This window comes from Sturnira hondurensis, unplaced genomic scaffold, assembly GCF_014824575.4.
Source record: "Sturnira hondurensis isolate 20B ecotype Veracruz unplaced genomic scaffold, ASM1482457v3 Scaffold0009178, whole genome shotgun sequence".
In the NCBI taxonomy this organism is placed as follows: domain Eukaryota; kingdom Metazoa; phylum Chordata; class Mammalia; order Chiroptera; family Phyllostomidae; genus Sturnira; species Sturnira hondurensis.
Genome location: NW_028081809.1, coordinates 1,478,294 through 1,501,258, shown reverse-complemented (window position 1 = coordinate 1,501,258; position 22,965 = coordinate 1,478,294). Strand labels below are relative to the sequence as shown.

The 22,965-nt window shown below is 49.4% G+C and overlaps 1 protein-coding gene and 1 pseudogene across 2 annotated transcripts in view; both read left to right on the top strand.

Annotated features, from left to right (window-relative positions):
- The window catches only part of MALL (mal, T cell differentiation protein like), a 28,293-nt gene extending 6,079 nt beyond the window's left edge, over positions 1-22,214 (top strand). Inside the window, exons 2-4 of one of the 2 annotated variants that reach the window (XM_037056765.1) lie at positions 15,548-15,715; positions 18,302-18,424; positions 20,835-22,214. In XM_037056765.1, the coding sequence (XP_036912660.1) occupies positions 15,548-15,715; positions 18,302-18,424; positions 20,835-20,897 (354 nt within the window). In that variant the 3' untranslated portion in view covers positions 20,898-22,214. The remainder of the gene's footprint in view (positions 1-15,547; positions 15,716-18,301; positions 18,425-20,834) is intronic. The other variant, XM_037056766.1, reaches the window with a different exon arrangement.
- LOC118994189 (myb/SANT-like DNA-binding domain-containing protein 3) lies at positions 11,003-11,917 on the top strand (annotated as a pseudogene).
- Positions 22,215-22,965: the final 751 nt, after the last annotated feature.

Below are 22,965 nucleotides of genomic sequence, written 5' to 3'. Positions count from 1 at the left end.
TCATCCGGACCTCTTCCTAGAGAGCAGGAGTCTGTAAGCAGATTGCAATTGTAAATCCACAAGCATTTATGAAGCCCCAGACTTTGCTTCTTAGGGGAAAACAAGAGCAAGCGGTGATAATCAGGGGTAATGTCTAACGGTGATGTCCACCGATGAGGCCACCGTAGCGAGAAAGTATCTGAAGACCGAAGAACCAAGCAGGCAACCCTTTAGAATATAACAAGAGTTTATCATGGGGCCACTTACTGGCAGGGTCAGAGCGGACAGATGGTCCAGCACCCTGCACAGGCTATTGTCCGCTAAAGGCCTGTTAGAGTACTTTTTATACTATAACTCAGGTACTGATGATTGACAAGACAAAGGGACAAAGAATGCAGTAGTGCCAGGGGCCAGTTTGATACTTAGTGGCCACACCATTGGCCATTGCCAACAAAAATATGCATGGCCACATCTTAAGGGACACAGATAATCATCAGCTACAAGCTTTTGATGTACTTGCTAAGGACAGCAGGGCATCTGGGGAGTGAGTTAGGTTCACATCCCGTCTGCACAGATAAGGTAGGACGTGACCTCTGCCTTGTAGGAGTGAGGCAGGAACCTGTGGGGAGGACTCCAAGCTGGGGATTGGGGGGTACTCTGCCACAGCTGCCAGAGGCCCCAGGGGCTCATCAGATTGAGCTTACTCAGGGCCTAGCACTCTGAAGGGACTTGGATTGAGGGGTGAGATGTTTGCCGAGGACTGGGCACTGCCCAGGACTAGAAAGTAACGTGTAGAGAAGGTCAGGCTGTGGGAAAGAGCGAGGTGACCCCTGGGAATCTCCTGTGTTCACTCAGCAGACGTTTAGTGAGCAGCTAGGCTCCACCAAGCGTGAGGGTGTAAAGATAAGAAGGCGGACGTGACCCTGCCTATGGAGTCTGGAGCCTCACGGGGCAGATGGAGACTAGCCAAGGAGACCAGCACCTGGTGCTGTGCCCATGAGCGTGCAGAAGGAGCTGGACACCACAGTGGGTGCTGCATTCAGAGGGGGCTTTACTACAGGGGACTGCTCACACCATTATTGAAAGCTGGAAGAGCAGAGGACACCCTGAAGCCAGCAGACAGAGATAAGCACACCTGAGGGCTACCACCAGCGGGAGCTCCTCAGGCCTCCAGATTAAGCCCCACCCAGCTGGTACTGGAGCTTTTGAAGATGGGGGTCACCCTAGAGGAGGAGTACAGGGATCTTGGGGTTGGAGCCAACTGCCGCCACTGGAAGACTAACAGTGACAGGACCTGTGAGCCAGGGACTATGGTTGCAGAGTTCCAGCCTGCAGCAGAGAAGGAGAGGCTGGAGCTGAGAGACCCTGGGAACTAAAAGGCACCATCCATGCTCACAGCCACCCCTCCCATGTCTGGACTCTGAGTCCTTTTCTTCCCCTGACTGTCCAGCCAACCCACGAGAAGCCTTCCTTGAACTGGTTGCCTCTGTCGGGTTCCAGGAGAAGGGCAAGCAGGCCTGCGGCAGGTGGGTCACCCCTGCAGGGTTTCACTAGCTAGTGCATGCTCTGGAGGAGAGACTGGACTGGGGCCTCCTGCAGAGGTGGTAGGGAGCAGCCCAGCACATTCTGACCCACTGGACCCCGGCAGCTTCAGATAAGAAGCCTCACTGATAGGAAGTGCCCCACCTGCACCAGCGCTCTTCCTGGGGCTTTTCATTGGAGAACTTTCCCCTGGGGCACTGTGGAAGGTGGGAGAGCTTTCTGGAGTATTGTCCAGATTGACACGCAGAAGGAAGGGGATAGAGAAGGGAGGGTTTCTCAGCCTCCGAGGAACCAGAGTTCTGAGCCAGGTTCCTCAGCCTTTTTGCCTCTTACCTCAAACCAGCTCTCTGCATCCTCCCATACCTGCCAGCCAGCCCTGTCCCTCAGCTGTCAACACCTGGGCAGATCTTCCCCATCTCGACCAACATGATCTGCTGCTGGGGACCCACACAGGCCCTACCCCGTAGCAACAGAACCACATTCACCTTCCTCACACAGCCACTGCTCTTGACACCCAACTCCCCACCCTCCTGCTTCGAGCAGCACCTAGAAGGCACCCGGGGGACCCTGGAGTAGGGCTGCAGTAGGCTCCACATCCAGTGGAGCCAGATATCATCGGTGTCAGGCCCCAGAATCTTCTGGCCCGTCTCAAAGAAGTCCACCCATCTCAGGCCCTCACCCTGGCTGGAGTCTCAGAGCTCTGCTTTTCTGCCACTGCTCTGTTCACAGCCCCCCTGCCCATCTGGACCCTCTCCCTGTCCAAGTGATGCAGGCTGAGGGCTGTGGGGGCAGAGTTTAAGTGAACGTCATCCTCTCTGCCAGCACATTTTTTGTGGAGTTCTTCCTGAGTGCCAGGCTGTGTGGTACTGTAGGACACGAAGGGGGGCGGGGGGAGGAGGCAGGAGGATGGGAAGGCCTCTCAGCAAATCCCGTCTGCAGGTGATGATGGCACAGGGGTTGGGTGAGGATGACACCAACGGTGTTTGTCCTCCTTGGTCCAGGCTCCTGGAGGAAATGTCCATCGGTGGCTAGGCCACACTGGCTGGCCCGGAGGTGTCAGGTGGCGCCATCTGCATGGGAATCGGGCCCAGGAAGATGAGACTGAACACCGAGTAGAGAGTTCAGCAACAGCCTCCTGCTTCCTTTCTTGAGTTCGTCAGCTGCTCCTATCAAGTACCTGCTTAGTGCCAGGCTCTGTGCCCCACACCAGGCACACAAAGACCACAGGGAAGAGTCCTGCATTCAGGAGCTCAGGGTCTGGGAAGGAGGCAGTGAAAAGTGACAGTGACCATGAGGAAGCCCACCAAGGGGTGCCTTGGGGGCTTGGCAGTCAGGAGAGGCTTCCTGGAGGAGGTAACATTGGTCTGGCCCCTGCCCTTGAGGGTCTGGTCATAGACAAGGTAGGGGAAGGGAGAGCTCAGCAGGCTGTTAACTGGGACTAGAGTGGATGGTGACCGTCCTTGGGTCCTCAGTGTCTGATGATGGGCAGGAACATGGTCGCTGGTCACAAAATATCTGTGGATTCCTGGCGGAAGGAGAAGGTGGGGGGACCTTCCTGAGTCCAACTCTAGGACTCATCTGGTGACTTCCAGGAAGCATGTAAAGGGACATAAGGTTAATGAAATAGAGAGGAGACCAGGGTAGGAAGCCCATGAGTGGGGGAACCGCCCATTGGCCTCTATGGGGACAGAATGCACTACCTTGCTTCTTTGCATGTTTTCAGTACTTTCTAAATTTTCTAAGGTGCGTAAGTATATTTTAAAAAAAGTAAAAAGTAAAAAAAAAAGCTTGCCTAACCCAAATGCTTAGTTTTGAATTGGGTTTTTTTATTTGTTTTTTTTTTTAAGAGACAAGAAAGAAGAGTCCTTTCGACTTTGGCTGGACTGGAATGTTTTTATTATTCTATTTTTATGTCACACTGTAAACCTGGACTGTTAGTCAGTAAAAGGCTGGGTTAGTGGAAGCCAGGGGCTGAATGAGTGGGTGCGGTCCTGGGAAGGAAACCAGTGGCTGGGCGAGAGGAAGGCAGAGGAGGCCTGGCTCTGACTCACCACCCTCCCGCCTGGGCATCCTGCCCCTCCTGGCCTGAGCACGCCCCAGGGTGGGTCTGGATTTCCTTGGCAGGCAGCCAGCCCGGTCCTGAGAGCCCTAATGGGCACCGAGGTCTCCTCACTTGACCTGGTCAGCCAGCAACAGCCTGGACGGAGCTCAGCAAGCACTATTGTTCCTGGTGTGGACCGGATGAGACAAGGGCCCTCACTGGGGACTAGGGGACCAGGCTGGCAATTTCCTGCAAGCCTTAAAGCCACAGAGAGAAATTCTCCCTCTGTGAGTCAGAATGAGTAAGTGGGTATTTATTTGCGGGTATCTCGGGTTGAAATATGGAGCATAGAAGTTCCATATAAATGCTAGTTGTTTGAGGGCCTTGAATTTGGGCCCAGGCCTGCCATGTCCCAGTGGGAACTGGGGAAGAAATCACTTGGCCTCTCAGAACTGGTTTAGGAGGTGACCAAGCCCAGAAAGCATCCCAAGGCTGCCACTCCTCAGACACAGGGGTAGGAGCTGCCTGTGGTCCATAAACAGTACCCCGTTCGCATCAAGGTCTCTGAGCTGCCACAGGGAGGCTGTGGTGGGAGGAGGGCTGACCTGAGTGCCCGGCCCCCTGGGGCTTGGTTTGGGCCTCTTCCTCTCAGCTAAAGGTTTCTGAGGCTTGGTGGTGGCGGCACAGCCTGTACTCACCTGAGTATGAGGAAAGGGAAGGAGAGGCAAAGCTGTCATGAAAATTAAGACAAGTGGTAAGAGGAATGCAGTATCGATGGTGGGTGAGACCCACCAGGCTGAAATCCTGCCAGCTATGCAGAAAAACCTGCCATCTGTATCACCTGTGGAGCTCCTCCCTGGCTCTAAGCTCCTGGCCGGCCCAGCCCAAACCCACACCCGCAAGCTTTGGCTAGAAGCCTGGGCTCTGCACACCAGAGATCAGGCATCTTTAGGGCTTCTCCTTTGTGCTACACACGGGGTCATCGCTCGGGCAGTGTCTGTCTTCAGAACCTGGTGATGCTTGAAGTTCACTCTGCTGTGGCAGCCCAGCCCTGCCCACCAGCCTCTCAGCCCGCTGCTCCATCCAGATGGACAGGTCCTCCCAAAGCAAAGGCAGTCCTCTCCTGCCTCTCCCGTTCAAAAGTCTTTTGTGCATTTCTGTGGTCCGGCACAGGGTCTTGGGGTCTTTCTCCTTCCTTTTTCAGTTATTAATTTTAGAGAGAGGAAGGGGAGGAGAGAGAGAGAGGAGCACTGATTTACTGTTCCACCTATGCCTGCGTTCATTGGTTGCTTCTTCTACGTGCCCTGACCAGAGATCAGACCCACAACCCGCAACTTTGGTGTATCGGGATAACGCCCTAAACAACTGAGCTACTCAACCAGGGCTCTTTTTTCTTTTTGAACTTACATGTTGGTTGTTTGGGGGTTAGTTTCAAATCCTGTCACTGAGCCACACAGTTCTTCCCGGAGGCCAGGTCACTGATTGATTGACTAGGTCTCATTTCAGAAATGTTCTGTGCACCCATAGACAAGTGCACACACACAAACACACACACATACCGTTTCTTTTTCTACAGATCATAGCACATTGGGCTCACTGGTCTGGGGCCTCCCACAATTCTCAGACTTTGTTTCACTGTGGTATAAAAAAGTATTTCACTCTGAAAGCTGCCGAGTGTCCCACTGTCCAGCCCTCATTGCTCTCACTGGTCCCCACTGGGTGGACACTGAGGAAGTTTCCTTTCTCCTCTGTAACTGGAAGGGTTGCAGCAAATAGTCTTATGCCTTTGTCATGTTGCTTATGTGCATTATTTGCAGGACAAATTCCAAAAAGTGAAATTACTGGGTGGAAAATGCATGCACTTAGTGTTTTGATTGATATTGTCAAAATGGTAAAGCAGTTGGTGACACCATTATTTAACCTGAAATGGCAATGAACTTCAATCGGGGGACTCTAGTTGGACTTGAGTGTCTGAGGGTCCCCAGATTTGTAGACAAAAATTGTGCATATCCATAGGTACATTTTTTTAGGTGACCAAAGCCTTCATCAACTCTGTACAAGGTTATATCCTTCTCACCCTGCTGATTGGTCTCCAAGCTCCTCCAGAGTCAACTTCCCATCCTTCAGGAAGACCAGCCTTGGGCATTCCCCTTTGAGTCTTTTTTAAAAATATATTTTATTGATTATGTATTATGGTTGTCCCATTTTCCCCGCTTCACTCCTCTCCACCCTGCATATCCCCTCCCACCCACATTCCCCAACTTTAGTTCATGTCCATGGGTTGTACATATAAGTTCTTTGGCTTCTACATTTCCTATACTATTCTTACCCTCCCCCTTTCTGTTTTCTACCTACCATCTATGCTACTTATTCTCTGTACCCTTTCCCCCTCTCTCCTCCTCTGATTGCCCTCTTGTTAACTCTCCATGTGATGTCCATTTCTGTGTTTCTGTTCCTGTTATAGTTGTTTGTTTAGTTTACTTATGTTTTTGTTTTAGGTGTGGTTGTTAATAACTGTGAGTTTGTTGTCATTTTACTGTTTATATTTTTTATTTTCTCTTTCTTAGATAAGTCCCTTTAACATTTCATATAATAAGGGCTTGGTGATGATGAACTCCTTGAACTTGACCTTATCTGAGAAGCACTTTTTCTGTCCTTCCATTCTAAATGATAGCTTTGCTGGATAGAGCAATCTTGGATGTAGGTCCTTGCCTTTCACGACTTGGAATACTTCTTTCCAGTCCCTTCTTGCCTGTAAGGTCTCTTTTGAGAAATCAGCTGATAGTCTTATGGGAACTCTTTTGTAGGTAACTGTCTTCTTTTCTCTTGCTGCTTCGAGGATTCTCTCCTTATTTTTAATCTTGACTAACGTAATTATGATGTGCCTTGGTGTGTTCCTTCTTGGGTCCAACTTCTTTGGGACTCTGAGCTTCCTGGATTTCCTGGAAGTCTATTGCCTTTGCCAGATTGGGGAAGTTCTCCTTTATTACTTGTTCAAATAAGTTTTCCACTTGTTGCTCTTCCTCTTCTTCTTCTGGTACCCCTATAATTCAGATGTTGGAATGTTTAAAGATGTCCTGGAAGTTCCTAAGCCTCTTCTCATTTTTTTTGAATTCTTGTTTTTTTGTTCTTTTCTGGTTAGATGTTTCTTTTTTCCTTGTGATCCACATTGTTGATATGAGTCCTGGTTTGCTTTCCATCACTATTGGTTCCCTGAACATTTTCCTTTATTTCACTTAGTGTAGCCTTCATTTTTTTCATCTAATTTGTGACCAAATTCAACCAATTTTGTGAGCATCCTGATCACCAGTATTTTGAACTGTGCATCTGATAGGTTGGCTATCTCTTCATCACTTAGTTGTATTTTTTCTGGAGCTTTGATCTGTTCTTTCATTTGGGCCTGTTTTTTGGTCTTGCTGCACCTGTTACATAGTAAGGGGTGGAGCCTTAGGTGTTCACCAGGGCTGGGTAACCCACATTGCTGTGTTGTGATGCTGTGTGGGGGGGAAGAGTTTGAGAGAGAGCAATGGCACTTGCTCTGCTCTCTGGTGGATTTCAGTCACCTCCCCCACTTCCCACAAGCAAATTGGGCCCTTCTGGTGCTGATTCCTGGGTGGGTGGGCTTGTGTACATTCTAGGACCCTATGGGTCTCTCCAACAAACTCTCCTGTGAGGCTGGGAGTTTCTCCCACTGCCTCATTCCCCACAGGTGTTTTCAGTCAGTGGTTTGAGGCTTTATTTCCCCACACTTAAACCCTGAGTAGCACAGTATGTCTTGCTCCCCAGTTGTTTCCTGGAGTTTATCTGCACGCGAATGTGGGACTGCCCAGTCCACAATCCGCCACCTGACCAGGTCTGCCTGCTGCAGCCTTGCGCACCCTGCTCCACAATCCACCGCCTCACTGAGTCCTCCAGCCACTGCCTTGCCTCGGGTCCTCTCTACCCAGCTACCTATCTCCGCCGGCTGCCCATCTGAGCCCCTCCTACCAGTCAAAATGGATCTGTCTTCTTTAACCCCTTGGTTGTTGGACTTCCATACAGTTCAGTTTTCTGTCAGTTCTGGTTGTTTTTTGTTTTTCTTGGTGTCCTTCTTTTGGTTGTGTGAGGAGACACAGTGTGTCTACCCACACCTCCATCTTGGCCAGAAGTCTCCTCTGAGTCTTTCTTAGAGAACGTCACCCTCCGTCTTCTCCGTCATTCCAAACGATTACGGCTAGCACGGCCAACAAGGTTACCCAGCACTCACCATTCTTATGAGAACCAGACGAGAAGAATCAGTGGGATCCCCAGTGTCTCTATCACATGGGCGTGGACATGGAGGCACAGAGTTAAGTAACCTGCCCAACAGTCAGTACTGGGGTTCAAACCCAGGAGGAACGGTGCTGCCCTGCTTTACGGTGGATTAGAGTGGGAATGAGGAAATGGGTTCTGGGGGCCCTTGTCCAGGCTGCATCACTGGGGGAGCATCTAACGAGGCACCCTCACGGTCAACCAGAATCCCTGGGCAGGACCCAGACCTGGAGGTTTTCCCAAAGTCCCCAGTTATTCCAGGACTATGCGAGACGGGGGCAGCACTCAGCGTGCTGAGGGGAAGACTCGGGGTCTACGAATTTCTGAAGCTCCTTATCCTTACACCGTATTTCTGGCTTCTTTTCCTTTATTAAGCTTCACCACCCCCAAATAGTAAGGATTGATGGCATAGTGGTGAGCACAGCTGTCTTCCAAAGTAAAATCCCCTATAGCTGACAAAAGAGGGTTTAAAAAAACTATCATTTTTAACTCATAGATTTCAACTTAGTTGATGTAAATATTTCAATATATTGTGGCTTTTATACTTATTTGAAACTCCGTTGTCCCCCCTTTGGTCAGCAGGAAACTTCTGAATCTTTTGGCCAAACCCAGGAATCTTTGAAAGCTTCTTTCACTCTCTGGTGTGATGGGATGTCTGGGCCCCGCGTCCTCCCTCTCAGCCTGAAATCAGCCTTCGGCCTCAGGAAAAATGTGTAGATGAGCATTCCGCGTTTGTCCACAGGGAACAGACTCTGCCTAAACTGTACTTGAAATGTGCTTGACGGTCACATCCAGCGGTAATGCAACACCCTTCCACTTGTGAGGGCCAGCCCCCAAACATCAAAATATGTCTCCTGCTCTTGGGAAATATAAAATGGGGATAAAAGGAGAGAGCAGTTGAGGCTGCCAAGAAAATGTGGAAAGCTTAATGGGTTTTTTAAAATGGGGGGAAAGACAAACACTCAACATTGCCTAACCTGTAAAGAACCAACCCAGACTGCTTGACACGAAAATGAGAAAATACACTTGACTGGGCTTTACTTTGCTGGGGTTTGTCCTTGGCCCCGATCGCTTCTACTGTTCAGAAGGTGGAGGGCATGGAAATAAAAGTCAATAACATTCCTTTGTGTCTTGTGGATTGGGCAACAGTGAAGCCGCTTCACTAGATGTCCGTGCAATCTAAGTAGATTCTCCAACGCTCAGAGGCCAGGTGTGAAATCTGACTGTGTGCAGAGACCCTTGGTGTCCTGCCTGGTGTCCTATGTGACCTCAGTCTCCTCCAGCACGCTCCACTTCACAGTCTATGATGAGAATCAAGTGTGGATGTGTAAGTTATGTGTGTCTGGTCAGGGCAGCTTCTGATGGCAGGCAGAGGCAGGCACTGACAGGCATGGTGGGGCGGAGGCGCCCTCGCCCACCGGGGCCTGGCACAGGTGAGCTGGCAGTAAGTGGTGGCAGATATCAAGTGGCAGCTCTCTGGTCTTAGAAAGTTTGCAAAGGAGTTAGAATTGCTGTGCAAATTAAATGAGGTTGTCTGAGTGAATGCATTTTACAAACTGCAAAGCACCCAGTGAATGTGAGGTGATAGGGGTGTTATCGTTATTCATTTGGCAGAATGTTCTTTGACCCCCTCCCCACGTTCTTTGTTCTAGGACCTAACTGGGCACAAGGAGTACGGGTCATTCTCTTCCCTCAGAGGCCTAATGTGAGCCTACAATATTACAGGCTTTGGTGAAGTCACTAAATCCTGACTGCCATCTCCACCAAGAGCCAGCACTGTTAGGGTGCTGGCTGTGTGACAGCATTTGTTTGCACTTGCCATGCTGCAGCAGGCAGGACACTTGCCAGGTGCCCTAAAGCTGAGCCCTGGTGCCTCCCTGCAGCATCAGCAGCCCCTGTCACTGGGACTGACATGCAAGGACCCAGTTCAGGGGAAACAGAACCCTGGGTCCCTCCCTCCCTCTTCCTTGGGACAAGGCAACACTAAGGAGCTCACAGCCTAGGCCTAGCCTCGGACTTCCAAAATCCAGTTAAGGTCTGGGTTCCCTGTTAAAGTCTCCCAGAGAGGGCGCTTCAAGAGATGCCAAGCTTCTGGAGATGTTGCCCAACCCATAAGAGCCTTTGCCTTGTGGTCAACCTCCTGTTCCTTCTCCCTTCTTCAGAGCCATGGATTCTCCATAAGTTCAAAAGCACTTTCCTCTCCAGGACAAGAGCAGTGGAAGTCTTGTCAGGGATGGGTGACATATCTAGGTTAGTGTGTTCTGGGTTTTTTTGTAAGGTGAGGACTGCTTGTCCCAGAAAGCCAGGGGTATGTTACGAAAAGCAGGACCTGAAAGTGTGTAACTTTTCGCTGAGCTGGGCAGAAGCAGCATTGTTAAGTCCAGAGGGTCTCTGAGAGCATCATTCAGAACCGAGCTGCCTCCACATCATGTGCAAAGTCCACTAAACATAGAAGGGAAGACTTGCACTGGACTGAACGTTAACAAAAGCCACAGACTACAGAAGCAGGCTGCCAAGCCTGAGCTAATGGTGTGATCAGATACTGAATGCAAAGTGAATACAAGCAAGGTTAACAAAGATCCCCACAACTCAATGCATTGTATCACCACAGCACAAGCCACAGAACAGCAAAGAGAGAGTGGACTCTGTGGAAGCACCGGAAACCAAAGGCAGAGTCTTGCAAAGGGGCAGCGGTTCAGCTGACTGTGGCAGCCGTGGAGGCCCAGACACACTGGAAAGATGTGGAAAGACGCAGAACCCAATAGGAAAACATCTAGAATGGATGAGAGCCAATACCTGTCGTGGAGCGGAGTGGCATGGGGCAGGGCGCTAAGGACATTTTCTGATAAATCAAACTGCCCACTAACAACTGACCTTCTCACAGAAACAACCCGCGGCAACTCCGGGAGGTGACAGCTCCCCCTAGCTGAGCTGCTGCCCTCCATAGCGGGCACCCACTGGCCCAAGGCAGCTGCGGGCTGGCAAGGAGTCAGGACTCCCGGGCTTTGTGGCTGTGGCGCCTGGTGCTCCAGAGCCCGCGGCCCTTCCGGCGGCCCAGCCTGCAGGGACAAGCCAAGGCGCGCAGGCCTCTCCCCTGTCATCGTGCCACCACTTCAGTATGGCTAAGGCCCAGGAGAAATAGAGTAGAAAATGCAAAACAAAGAAATTGTAAAACCTGCCACATACTTCTCAGAACTGGGAAAGAGTGTCCTGTTTGCTTTAGTAGAAAAGTACAGGTAGGTGCTGGGGTGTGCGATGCGCAAATTATTGCACTCAAGCAACGCACCCAGCCGGCACCTGGTCACGGAATACAACTCTCACCCAAACGTGTCACTAAGGGATTTCAAACAGCTGAAGAAGTGCTGGGAGAACATCAAGTCTTGGACTGAAAAAAATCAAGGCCGGTAAAGGGGGAAAGTGAAACTGAGTGTCAGCAGGCTTCTGAGAACTCTCCTCCTGGGCAAGGAGAAGATCGCCCACACAATGCCCTGGCAGCTCTACTTCCTGCAGAGCCCGCGGGAGAAGGGCCCTGGAAGCTGCAGCCCGCAGGTCTGTGCTGGTTCCGCTAAGAACTGTGCATACAGTTCCGATAAGTCACCTTCCGGAAAGTCACCTTTCCGATAAGAAAGGTGACGAGAATGAGTGCATACATCTCCTGGCATGTGAGGGGACCTCTCAACCTGAACCCTGGTGTTCAGCTGTCAGAATGACAGCCAACAAAAGTACAGGAGCAAAACCTGTCAGGAAGGTGCTTTTAAGAAAGATGCATGAGGAAGAAACCCTATTGACAACTGCAGCAGCTACAAATGAATGAGGTGTGTGTGAGCCAAAATCCAGCAGATAGAGCCAGAGTGTGAGAAGGCAGAGGAGGAACACAGGCAGAGATGGAAGTGCTCAATAAAACGATAGATTTGGAAGGAAAATGAAAACTTTTACCAAGGATTGGCCTGTTTCTTCATTTAACTGGCCCTTTCCCAGTTCATCCTAAGACTGCAAGGGTGGCTCACTTGTAGTTAATCTGTGTTGGCAAAGTAAGTCTGGAACATGAACTTGAGGTCAGTAACCTCTAACAGAGCGTCACCTAGGAAAACTAAAGTAGTCATAGTCACTCACTTACGAATACATGTAGGCAGCCCTGACCGGGTAGCTCAGTTGGTTAGAGCATCGTCTGATGCACCAAGGTTTAGGGTTCAGTCAGGACATGTTCCGTCCCGCAGAACAGTCAACTGGGGTCCCGAGTCTACCTGAAACGGATGAATAGGGATGGGAACAAGAGGTGCGGAGAAAGGCAGCAAGACAAAGGATTCTGATCAAGCTGCAAATTTTATTTTGGGCGGGGCTGTTATATAGGGGGCAGGGAAAAAGGGGAAGTGGTCCTGATAGGTTGTCCTGTGCATGCTCACTGCATGCTCTTGGCGACGGTTGGTGGGTGGGCGCGTGATCAGCATCTTAATTGGTAGGTAGTACTCGTGATCAAGAGATGCCTACAAGGGTGGGGGCTACCTGGCTCGGCTGCAGCATCCTGTTTGGGGCTGCCTCAGCCAAGCCCTCCTGGTGCGATTTTCTTGATGGATTGCATTCACCGTCTTTAGGCCCCGACAAGGACACATACAAGAAGCAACCAATAAATGCATAAATAAATAGTATAATAAATTGATGTCTCTCTCTCCCCCTTTCCTCTTTCTAAAAATCAATACGCTAATTTTTTTCTTTTTAAAAATATTTTATTTATTTAGTTTTAGAGATAGGGAAAGGGTGGAAGAAAGAGGAGAGAAACATCAATGTGTGGTTGCCTCTTGCATACTCCCTACTTGGTACCTGGTCTGTAACCCTGGTATGTGCCCTGACTGGGAATTGAACTGGAAACCCTTTGGTTCACAGGCCAGCACTCAATCCACTGAGCCACACTAGCCAGGGCTAAAAAATTTCTTTTAAAGAACACATTCAGGTAGATAGGTGTACCCTCTGTACCCCTTAACTGGAAAAGAAGCTGTTAATAGTCAACTGAAAATTATCACTATGAGTACTATAATTCTGAATGTAATGTTTCCTAATTAGAATTTATAGAAGAACAAGGAAGAAAGAAAGAAAGAAAGAAAGAAAGAAAGAAAGAAAGAAGAAGTTGTACTTCAGAGAGAAAGAAAATATTCCCAAAGAATTATCTGAGATGCAAGAATATCCTCATAACTCGAGATAGGGAAAGGTTTCTTAAACTTGACCCAAAACGCACAGTATATAATGGATTGGCATATTTAATTGTATTAAAATTAAAAACTCAGTTCATCAAAAGGTACTACCAACTGTGTGAGACATGCTGGCAGAATACATTTGTGATTTTATAGTAGTCAATGAGAGCCACATGTTAGAAAGAACCGCTGTGAATCAATAATAAAAGATAAACAAAAGTTTGGAAAAAAGTGAAAACTTCACAGAAGAGGAAATACGTGAAAATAAGCTCAATCTCATTAGTAATTACACACAGAAAATCTCAAGGAATACACCAGACCACCACCAAAAAGAAAAAAACAAAAGCCCCTCTTGAACTAATAGTACGTGAGTTCAGCAAGTGGCAGGACACATGGTCAATGCAAAACCAGGCCTGCTTCTACCCACTAGCGATGAACAGCTGGGGAAGTTCTTTAAATGTTAAGCAATACTGTTTGCAGTAGCTCCCCCCAAATCAAATGCTACGGCATAAATATGAGAAAATGTGCACAGCATCTGTATTGCCCCCAACGAAAAAGTACTGATTTTAAAAATTCAAAGAGCATCTTAATAATTGGAGAGGCACGCCATGTTCATGGACTGGGAGACTCGATGTAGAACAGATGTCAGTTCTCTCCCAGTCGATTTCTAGATTCAACACAAACAAAATCCCACTCAGACATTGACAAGCTGATCCAGAACTTTGTGTGGAAGGGCGACAGACCTGGGAAGGCGGGGAGCTGCCTTCGGAGGCGGGCAGAAGTGCGTCACCTGCACCGACAACCCTTTTGATTACAGTGACTCTGTAGAAAGTTCAAAAGCTGGTGATGTGACTTCAAATACAAACCCAGGAGAAAGCCTCGGCTCCCCGCCATCACCCTAAATCTCCAGTGCTCATACCCAACGAGGTCTTCTTCTTTGTCAAGTTATTTTATTACTTTATAAAAGACAAACTCCTGTGTGCTCACCATGCAGTACAAGCAATGGGACATTATGAGTATCTTTGGAGGCCTCTGTACACCCACTCCCAGCTCCATAGTTCTTTCTCCCTCGGGAGGGCCATTCTCAGCAGATGCTGGAGAAGGTGGGCTCTGAAAGAATTTGGGAGTGACAATGAGTTCAAGTTTTGTGCCTGTTGGATTTGAGGTGCATGAGGAATAGGGCCAGGTGAGGCAAGTGAGGTGTAATGAGGAACTCACTTGCAGCATCATGCAGGTGCAGGGGTGGCCTCTACAGAGAGTGAGACATCTGGTAGGCGAATGGGTGAATGTGTGGGGCCCAAGGTCACCGAGGGAAATGGGCTGGCAGTTGGTTCCTGGGATCCAGCCTGTGTGGTCCCTTAAAGCACAGATTTAACAGGAGTGAAGACAGGGACAGGCCTGGCTGGGCAGCTCGGTTGACTGGAGCATCCAGACACCAAAAGGTTATGGGTTCAATCCCTGGTTGTGGCACATATGGGAGGCAATTGATTGATGTTTCTCTCTCATGCTGATGTTTCTCTCTCTCCCTTCCTCTTTCTCTCTCAAATCAATAAACATATCCTTCTGGGAAGACTAAAAATAAAGAGAAAGAGAGAGACTGAGGAGGCTAGCAAGGACATCCTAAGGAGGCCCCAGGAAGGAGAGTTACTCAGAGAACAAGAGACAGACCAACACCAAAACCATGTGGAGCCTTGCTGACCCTCTCCTCGAGGCTTCTAACTAGACACGCATCTCGTGCCACGTAGTTCCTCCCTGGGCTCACCAACCGGGGTACAAGCCCTGTTGCCCAAAAGCAAAGGCAGGGCCCAGAGAAGACAGGAAAAAGGTTTTGTTCTCCATCAAGGGTGCAATACATGGCTTAACACAGTTGAGAGGTGATTGAACTCGAACTGTATTGTCCAGCTGGTAATGGACCCCAGCGCATCAGGCACTGTAGCCTGGGGGGAGGGGCACCAACCCAAGTGCCCGCAGGGCCAGGCAGGCACTGTCAGTGGGTGAAAGGAACCAGGGGAAGGAGAGTTCTCTTCCACAGTGAAAGTAAGCAACACTACGTGCCACACAGGGGAGGGAGCTGTGGTCCCCTGAGGACACTCGGTCATTTCAGCCTATTCTTGACTGGGATCTGGGTGCACTCTAGCCAGAACTATGGATTTCTCAAGAAATGGCTGAAATCTGGATTTCTCGTGTGAAGTGTCTTATTTTAAATGTTGGCCATTCATTCAAACACATTTAAAAAACAGTAGATGCCAACACTGTTTGGGCCAAGAAAATATGTCCACAGGCCAAGTTTAGCCAAGTCCTTCTGTGGGCAGCCTCTGTGTTAACCCCTTGGCTTTCTAACAAAATTTACTGTGACTCAGGGGACCAGTCTTCCTCCCTGCTTCCCTCAATTTCCATCTAACTTCACCTGAAGAACTTTGAACCAGAGACAGTGGAGAAAGACCCTGCATAGGGAAGTGCACCCCCTACAAGCAGCTGAAGTCTCTCCTTCAATCATTTTCTCTTACAGGCATCTGGGTGCTGGGTCTGGATCCTGGTGGCTGCCACCCAAGTGGCAAACCCGCTGCTGCATGGATGGGTGTTATACGTCTCACTGACCTCGTTCCTCATCTCCCTCATGTTCCTGTTGTCTTACTTGTTTGGATTTTACAGGAGATTTGAGTCCTGGAGAGTCCTGGTAAGAACCAGCAAGGGGACTCAGGGCTGTGGGCTCCCCCAAGACTGATGTCCTGGGTGTTGTGGGGATAATGGGTCTTCTAGGTGCAGAGGGAGAAAGACAACTTTCTGGGGCAGCCCCCGTAGAACACTTTTTGTGTTAATGCTTTTACTGCTAACCTGGAAGGAAAGCACTGCCCTGCCAAAGCAACTCTCCCTGTGCTCCCCTCCTGTTGCTTCCTCGGCGCGTACACATTCTGTGCACAGGTGACCTTAAACAGCGTGGGCTTAGGGACCCCACGCTCCCACACAGTTGAAAATCTGCTTACAACTTTTGACTCCCCAAAATGTAATTGCTAATAGCCTGTTGTTGACCAGAGGCCTTACCGATAACATAGATGATTAACACATAGTTTGTATGTTATAGGTATGAAATAGTGTGTTCTTACAGTAAATTAAGTTAGGGAAAAGAAAACATTATTGAGAAAATCATAAGGAAGAGAAAATACATTTGCAAGATTTATTGAGAAGAGTCCACGTTTAAAGGGACTCGCACAGTTCAAATCCGCATCAGTCAAGAGTTGACAGTATTTCTGTGTCACATACATCCTGACACGTTCCCCCCAGATTTTATTTGGGTGAAATCAGTGGAGTAACATCGAAGGAAATGCTAGCAGGGGGAAAGTTGCCCCAGTCTCAAGGTCCTATCGTAATCACTGGGTTCATTCTTCCATATTCTGTACAAGTTTTGTGCAAAATGTGTATATATTTTAATCACACTGAACCAGTAATTGTGGGTGTACATTCTTTAACTTAATATTACATCATTAATTTTTTCATGTTGTCACAGCATCTTGCTAACCATTAGATTTTTTCTATATTGAACAACTTAAAATACGCACAAAAGTACAGCGGGTTATATTGCAGACTCTCATGTCCCATAACGCTGATTCCAGCATTATCAAGATTTACCACACTTTGTCTCCTTGCTTTTGTTTTTCCCTGAAGAACTGTAAAGCAAACCCTCAAATCCCATTCTACACACTTCACTATACCTCCAAAAATGTTCACCTTTCTTACATGTCTACACATATACAATGTTAATGGTAATTCCTCGGTGTCATCGAACACCAGGTCACAGTTTCCCCAGTCATGTCCGAAACGTCTCTTTTCATGCTGGCTGTTTGAGTCAGAGTCCTCAGCAGGGCTCTGCGTCACACTTGGCAGCCACAGTTCCAGGCACCGTTAGTCTGGAGTGGCTCCCCCTGCCCGTGACCTGTTGAAGAAACGGGGTCAGTGGCCCTGTAGAAGTTCCCCCATTTTGGGATTCGTATGTTCTCTTCTTCCTGACACAACTTGACTCGTCCCTCTAGTCCCCAAACTTTCTGTAAGCTGGAAGTTAGTATTAAAGGCTTATTGAAAACGGGTTGAAACTTGCTGGCAAGAATGCTTCATAAGTGACTTCAAGTCACATCTCACACAGTGTCTGGTGGCACTTCTCTTGGAGAGCGTGGCAGTCTTACCCCATCGACTTTTTCTCTAATGCTTTTTTTCATCTTCTGATGAGTTTTCCTGAACTGAATATTCCATTCAGAGACATGAAATGCTGATGTGCCTTTTTGGGGGAAAGGTAGGGAAATGCCGATTTGCAGCTGTCTGGGGTGAGCACGATGACCTTTTTTAATGGCTGCGTAACATTCTTGTGGGGCTAAAGAACATGGCACAGAGTTCAGTGTAGAAGTTCCAATATTGAACTCTCAGATCAGATTGGCCAACTCTGCCAACTCTACCATGTATGAGCGAAGCCTCAATTTCCTTCTCTGTAAACAGAGATGATAATGGAGCAGTCTCATTAAATTAGCTGTAAAGTAAAATGAGACAACATGTGTGTATTGTTGGGACAGTGCCCAGCACACTGTGGGTCTTCATAACACTAATGGTTAAGAGCATAGGCTTGGAGTTAATATAGCCTGGGATCAAATCCTGGCTCAGTCATTTCTATATTTCTTTATAATCTTCGCCTGAGGATATGTTCATTGATTTTTATAGAGAGAGAAAGGGAAAGAGAGAGAGAGAAACATTGATCAGTTGCCTTCCATTCATGCCCAACTGGGAATCAAACCCATGACCTAGGTATGTCGAACCCACAACCTTCTGATGTATGGGACGACACTCCAACCAACCAAGTAACCCAGCCAGAGCTCAGATATTTATTCATTGACCTGACCCTTGCTTCTGATTCCTTGAAATGTTACTAATGATAAATAGGAACTATCTTATTGCTGACAAAGTTAAATGAGAGAAATGAGAAAAAGTCTTAACCTAGAGTTTGGCACAGAACAGGCTATGAATTGATGTTGGCCAGTATTGATATTATTACTGCTGTTTATTAATCCACTATTATTGTATATAGATATTATATCTGTAGATATTATATAATATCTATTATAAATAGATATTTCATTAGGAACACTGCAAAACAAAACAAAAGGCAGGAGCTGGGGAGCACACCTGTCTCTTCTCCTCACTCTTCCCAGTGGTGTGTTCAGAGGACAGGGCTCACTGGCCTAAGTGCCCATGTGACGTGGCCTCTGCTCTGCCCTTCCAGGACAGCCTGTACCACGGGACCACCGGCATCCTGTACATGAGTGCAGCTGTCCTGCAGGCCCACGCCACCATCGTTTCTGAGACCCAGGATCTAAACAACTACTTCATAAACACCGCAGCCTCGGTGGGTGCTGGACCAGAGACCTGACCGCAGCGGGGAGGGGCCCCAGGAGGCTTGGTTCTGCCTCCTGCAGAACAGACCCCCTGAGCCCTGGGGCTGATGGAGGCCTGGAGGACTGGAGGAGGTGTGTGTGTGTGCATGTGTGTGTGTGAACACGTGTTCCAGGCCCACATACAGGTGTCTTCCATTTTTCCTACCTCTGACCTCTTTCATCCACGTCACTGCCCTCAGATTTTCTTTTCTTTTCTTTTTTTTGCAAAACACAGATTGGAGCACCTGCCTCTCCTATTGAAAATCCTTCAATGGCTCTCACTGTTTGTGGAGTGGAGCCCAGGTTCCTCAGCATGGCTGAAGGTGTCCTTTTATTTCAGTGACAGAGTCCACAGCAGTAATATATCAGCTGATGGGACCAAGGCAAGCTGGCGCAGCCAAATGGCGGAACAAGCAGGACCCCTGGACCTTAGGTGCAAAGGGCCAGACTCCAGGTCTCCTTGCCTTCCCTCCTTGTCTCTCTGCATCGGCCTCCTTTATCCCTTTGTGAAATGGCTCCCTCACGTGGCAGGAAGCTCACAGCCAGCAATTATTCCTCCAACAGGCCTAACATTCCTTAACCCCACTTTGAAAACTTCCAAGGCAGGACTCCACTGCGCAGCTGGCTCCGAGTCACTGTGGCAAGAAAGGTCAAGTGTGTGTCACTGGGGGCTCCCATAGGATTAGGTGGCAGAGGGTACAGCATGGGGTGTTATCCTAGCATAAGAATGGGGTTCCAGGCAAGCACCATGACCCACTAGGGTGGCCACAAGAATTCAGCTGCCTTTCCAGCCTGTCTGCCTGGTTGCCCTTCTCCCTGAACTATTTTACCTCCCTTCAACTGCCACCGCAGCGACGGGTCCCGGCCCTTCGTGGCCCAGCCCAGCACCATTCACTCTCAGCTGCTCCAGCCACACTGGCCTCCATGCTGCCCCTGGAACACTAAAGATGTGCTCTGGCCTCAAGACCTTGGCAAGGACACCCTTGATTCTGGAAGACAAGAGTTTCTGAATGGTCACTGTTACAGCCCTGTAGTTTTTGAAGTACAGCAGGTACCTAAAAGATACCTGTTGAATGAATGAATGAATGAATGAATGAATGAATGAGAACAGAGAGTGAGTGGATAGCAGGACACAGGCTGGAGCATTTGGCCAGACCTTGAAGGTATGTTAAGGGCAAGGGACTCTATCCTGAGAAGTGGGGGTCATCATAAGGATTTTTTAACATTGACTTGAGAGAGAGAAGCATAGATTTGTTGTTCCATTTATTTAAGCATTCATTGGTTGATTCTTTTTTTAAAGATTTTATTTTTATTTATTTATCTCTAGAGAGGAAGGGAAGGAGAGAAGGAGAGAAATATCAGTGTATGGTTGTCTCTTGTGCATCGCCTGCTGGGAACTGGCCTGCAACCCAGGCATGTGCCCTGACTGGGAACCGAACTGCGGTTGTTTGGTTCGCAGGCCCGCGCTCAATCCACTGAGCTACACCAGCCAGGGCATCATTGGTTGATTCTTGTATGTGCCCAGACCAGGGATCGAACCCGCAACCTTCAGACATTGGGACAACGCTCTAACCAACTGAGCTACCAGGCCAGGGCCCATCATATGGTTTTAATCACATGATGGTTAAACAAGCTCACATACTCATTTTGGGCAGATTGGAGGGGCAGAGTGGGCAGAAATGGACAAGTTGAGGTCATGAGAAGTCCCGGTGAGGGATGACGGCACTGAGGCAAGAGAGAAGTGAACTTAGCTCGAGATCATCAGGCAGTGCAGTCAGATGACTTTTGACTTTGACCTTGGCAGGTAGGGGAGGGAGGAGTCAGTGGGGGCGAGATCACAGATTTCCGGTGTGTGGAGCTGGAGAGGATGAGGGTCCTGAAGTTGACTGAGCTTGTCCAGCTTATGGGGAAATCTCAGGAGCTCAGTCTGGACCACTGAGAGCTGAAGGGGCCTCTGAGACTTTGTTGAGGAGCTGATCACAGGCTCTCAGAGTGGAGTCCGGGCTGGTGGGTGAAACTGTGGGAGTCATCGGAGCACAGATGTGATGGAAGGTGATAGGGGAGACACTTTGACCAGAGGACAGCGTGAGAGGGAGGGCCCAAGGCAGGGAGGGAGACAAGCTGCTCTGTGGCAGGTAGGGAAGTACAAGCCTGCAATTGAGGCACTAGCAGGACGCCAGGAGTGCAGTCTCAGGGCGCCCACAATGGGCAGTTTCAGGGAGGAGGGAGCAGCTGGCCAGTGGCTGCTGTCCTCAGGTGGACAGGGGACACAGCAGGGTCAGGGCACATGGCCACTTAGGCTTCAGGGGCTGAGCACCCCCCAGAGGGATGGGCAACATCCAGCACTATTTACCTGTAACAGTTACTCTCATCCCCTTCCAGTTCTTCGCCTTCATCACCACCCTGCTCTATATCCTCCACGCCTTCAGCATCTATTACCACTGAGAAACCAAGGAGTCCTGCCCTGTGTGAAACGCTCTTTTAAAGCCTGGGTCATTGGCTCCCAAAAGTCGTTCCAGCATTTGCCATCTGGATGATAAGCAGATCAACAAAACGTCAGTGGGACTAACAGACCATCTTTTCAGACTGAGTGATGAAATCACACTCTGCATGTCCTCTTGGACATTTTAATCCATTATGATGAATATGAAAAGGCTGTTATTGTCTTTTGCCTGGGAAAGCAAACATCTCTTAGGGTTATCTGATAATGAATGTAGCTCTTCCAGGAAACTAGTCTCCAAAGCCCTTACCATCGAGAATCCCGATCCACCAGCGTCGCACCTTGACAGAGACCCTGTCTCAGCAATTAGGGTCCCCAGAGCATTGGGAATGTAAGGGAACATTCAGTCCTAGTTTCTCAAAACCAAAATGGTGCCGTCAGTGCCTCTGTGCACATGCAGCCTCTTCCCTGTCCCGCGGTTAGGCTCGGGTTTAGGGCACACTGCCACCCCCATGCCATGTCCCGTCCCCTTCCCTGCCCAGCTTTGCGATCCAATTTGGACGGTGGACTTGCAGGAAAATATGTGATCGACTCTACAAAATTGTTATACAGAGAGACTGGTGGGGAGGGGAGGCTGTCTCAGAAAACTGCATGACTGACAGACACCTGAGTTGCCCAACATGCTGCAAGGGCCAGAAGCCACCTTATCTCTTGCAAGAACTTCAAGGACATAGGCAGGATGTTTTGTGCAAGCGTTCTCCTCTAGGCTGCTGTCACAGGACAAGGGACATTTCAGGAGGCTGAGAAAGGACCCCCACTCTGCTGCCTCCTGAAGTGAGGGGCTCGCACAGGCTGGACACACGGCGGCATTTGGCTTTTGGACAATTCCCAACGAAAAGACTGGTGTTGTGGGTGCAGAAACATAAAATCGAGGTGCTTGGTTTCAAAGTAAATGTTTTTCATGAGAAAGCTGCGCATCTGGGATTTCTCCACACTGTTCAGCTCCACCACGGGTCTCCTGGCCTCTCGAGTCGGGCATAGCCCATAACTGCACGCACCTGCTGTCACTTTGAAATGAAATGATGTGGAGTGACTTGTCTTGGCTAATTCAAGGGCTCACAGTTACTGTCTTCTTCTATCTGCTCCTGGGGTGGGGGTGGGGGGCGGGGACAGGGAGTCACGGAAGAGAAAACTGGCTTCACTATCACTGACTGCACTTCCTAATTGCCCTGCTGTCTCGAAAAACCACCACTTCTCTGTCTTGCCTGGCAGCTGTCTGGGGTGAGCACGGTTCGGTAAATAAAAGGTGTTTTATACAGTAACACATACGGAGTGGGTCACTTCAGCCATGTCAAAAGCTGGAACCAGCCACCCCGTCAGGTCCTGGCAGCAGTTCCCGCACATGCCCCGGTGAAGGTTTCTGAGGCCCAGCCCACTGGTCAACCACGTGGGGAGGCCACATTTGTCTCTGATGTCTGGGCTTGTGGCAACATTTCCACCTTAGGAAGGATAGTTCGGGTACAAGTCCCAGAACCAAACTTCAAGCTGAGGCAGAGTTGAAGACACACTGGCTGGGGCAAGCGGGGCCAGGGGCGGGGCTGGGAGAACTTCCCTGGGCAGGGAGCAGGCCCCGTGCCAGGTCTCCGCCGAGGCTGCAGTCCTCTCCCACTACCCTGCAGGCCCCGCATTCTCTGGGCAGACGCTATGGGCCCAGCCCTGAACCCTGCCCGTCCCTTCACCTGCAACTGACTCAGTCCCCAGCTCGCTGCCACCTTCCTACCTTGGGGGATGGTCTCCCCTCAGCCCTCCCCAGGCTCCCATCTTCTGCAGCGGAGACCCCAAGGTGCCCCAGCAGGAGTGCACCCCATGGGCCAGGGCATAATATTTAGCTCATCTGGACCCCACTTTCCATGCACCCCACTTTCCCGGGGGGCTCCCAGCATCCTGCACCCAAGTCTATGGCTCAGAGTATCATACAACTTCAGACCAAGACACCCCATATCACTCCCTGAGCACCACGCATGTGGTGACAGGGGCCTGCCAGTCACACCCCTGCACCATGCCAAGCAAGCT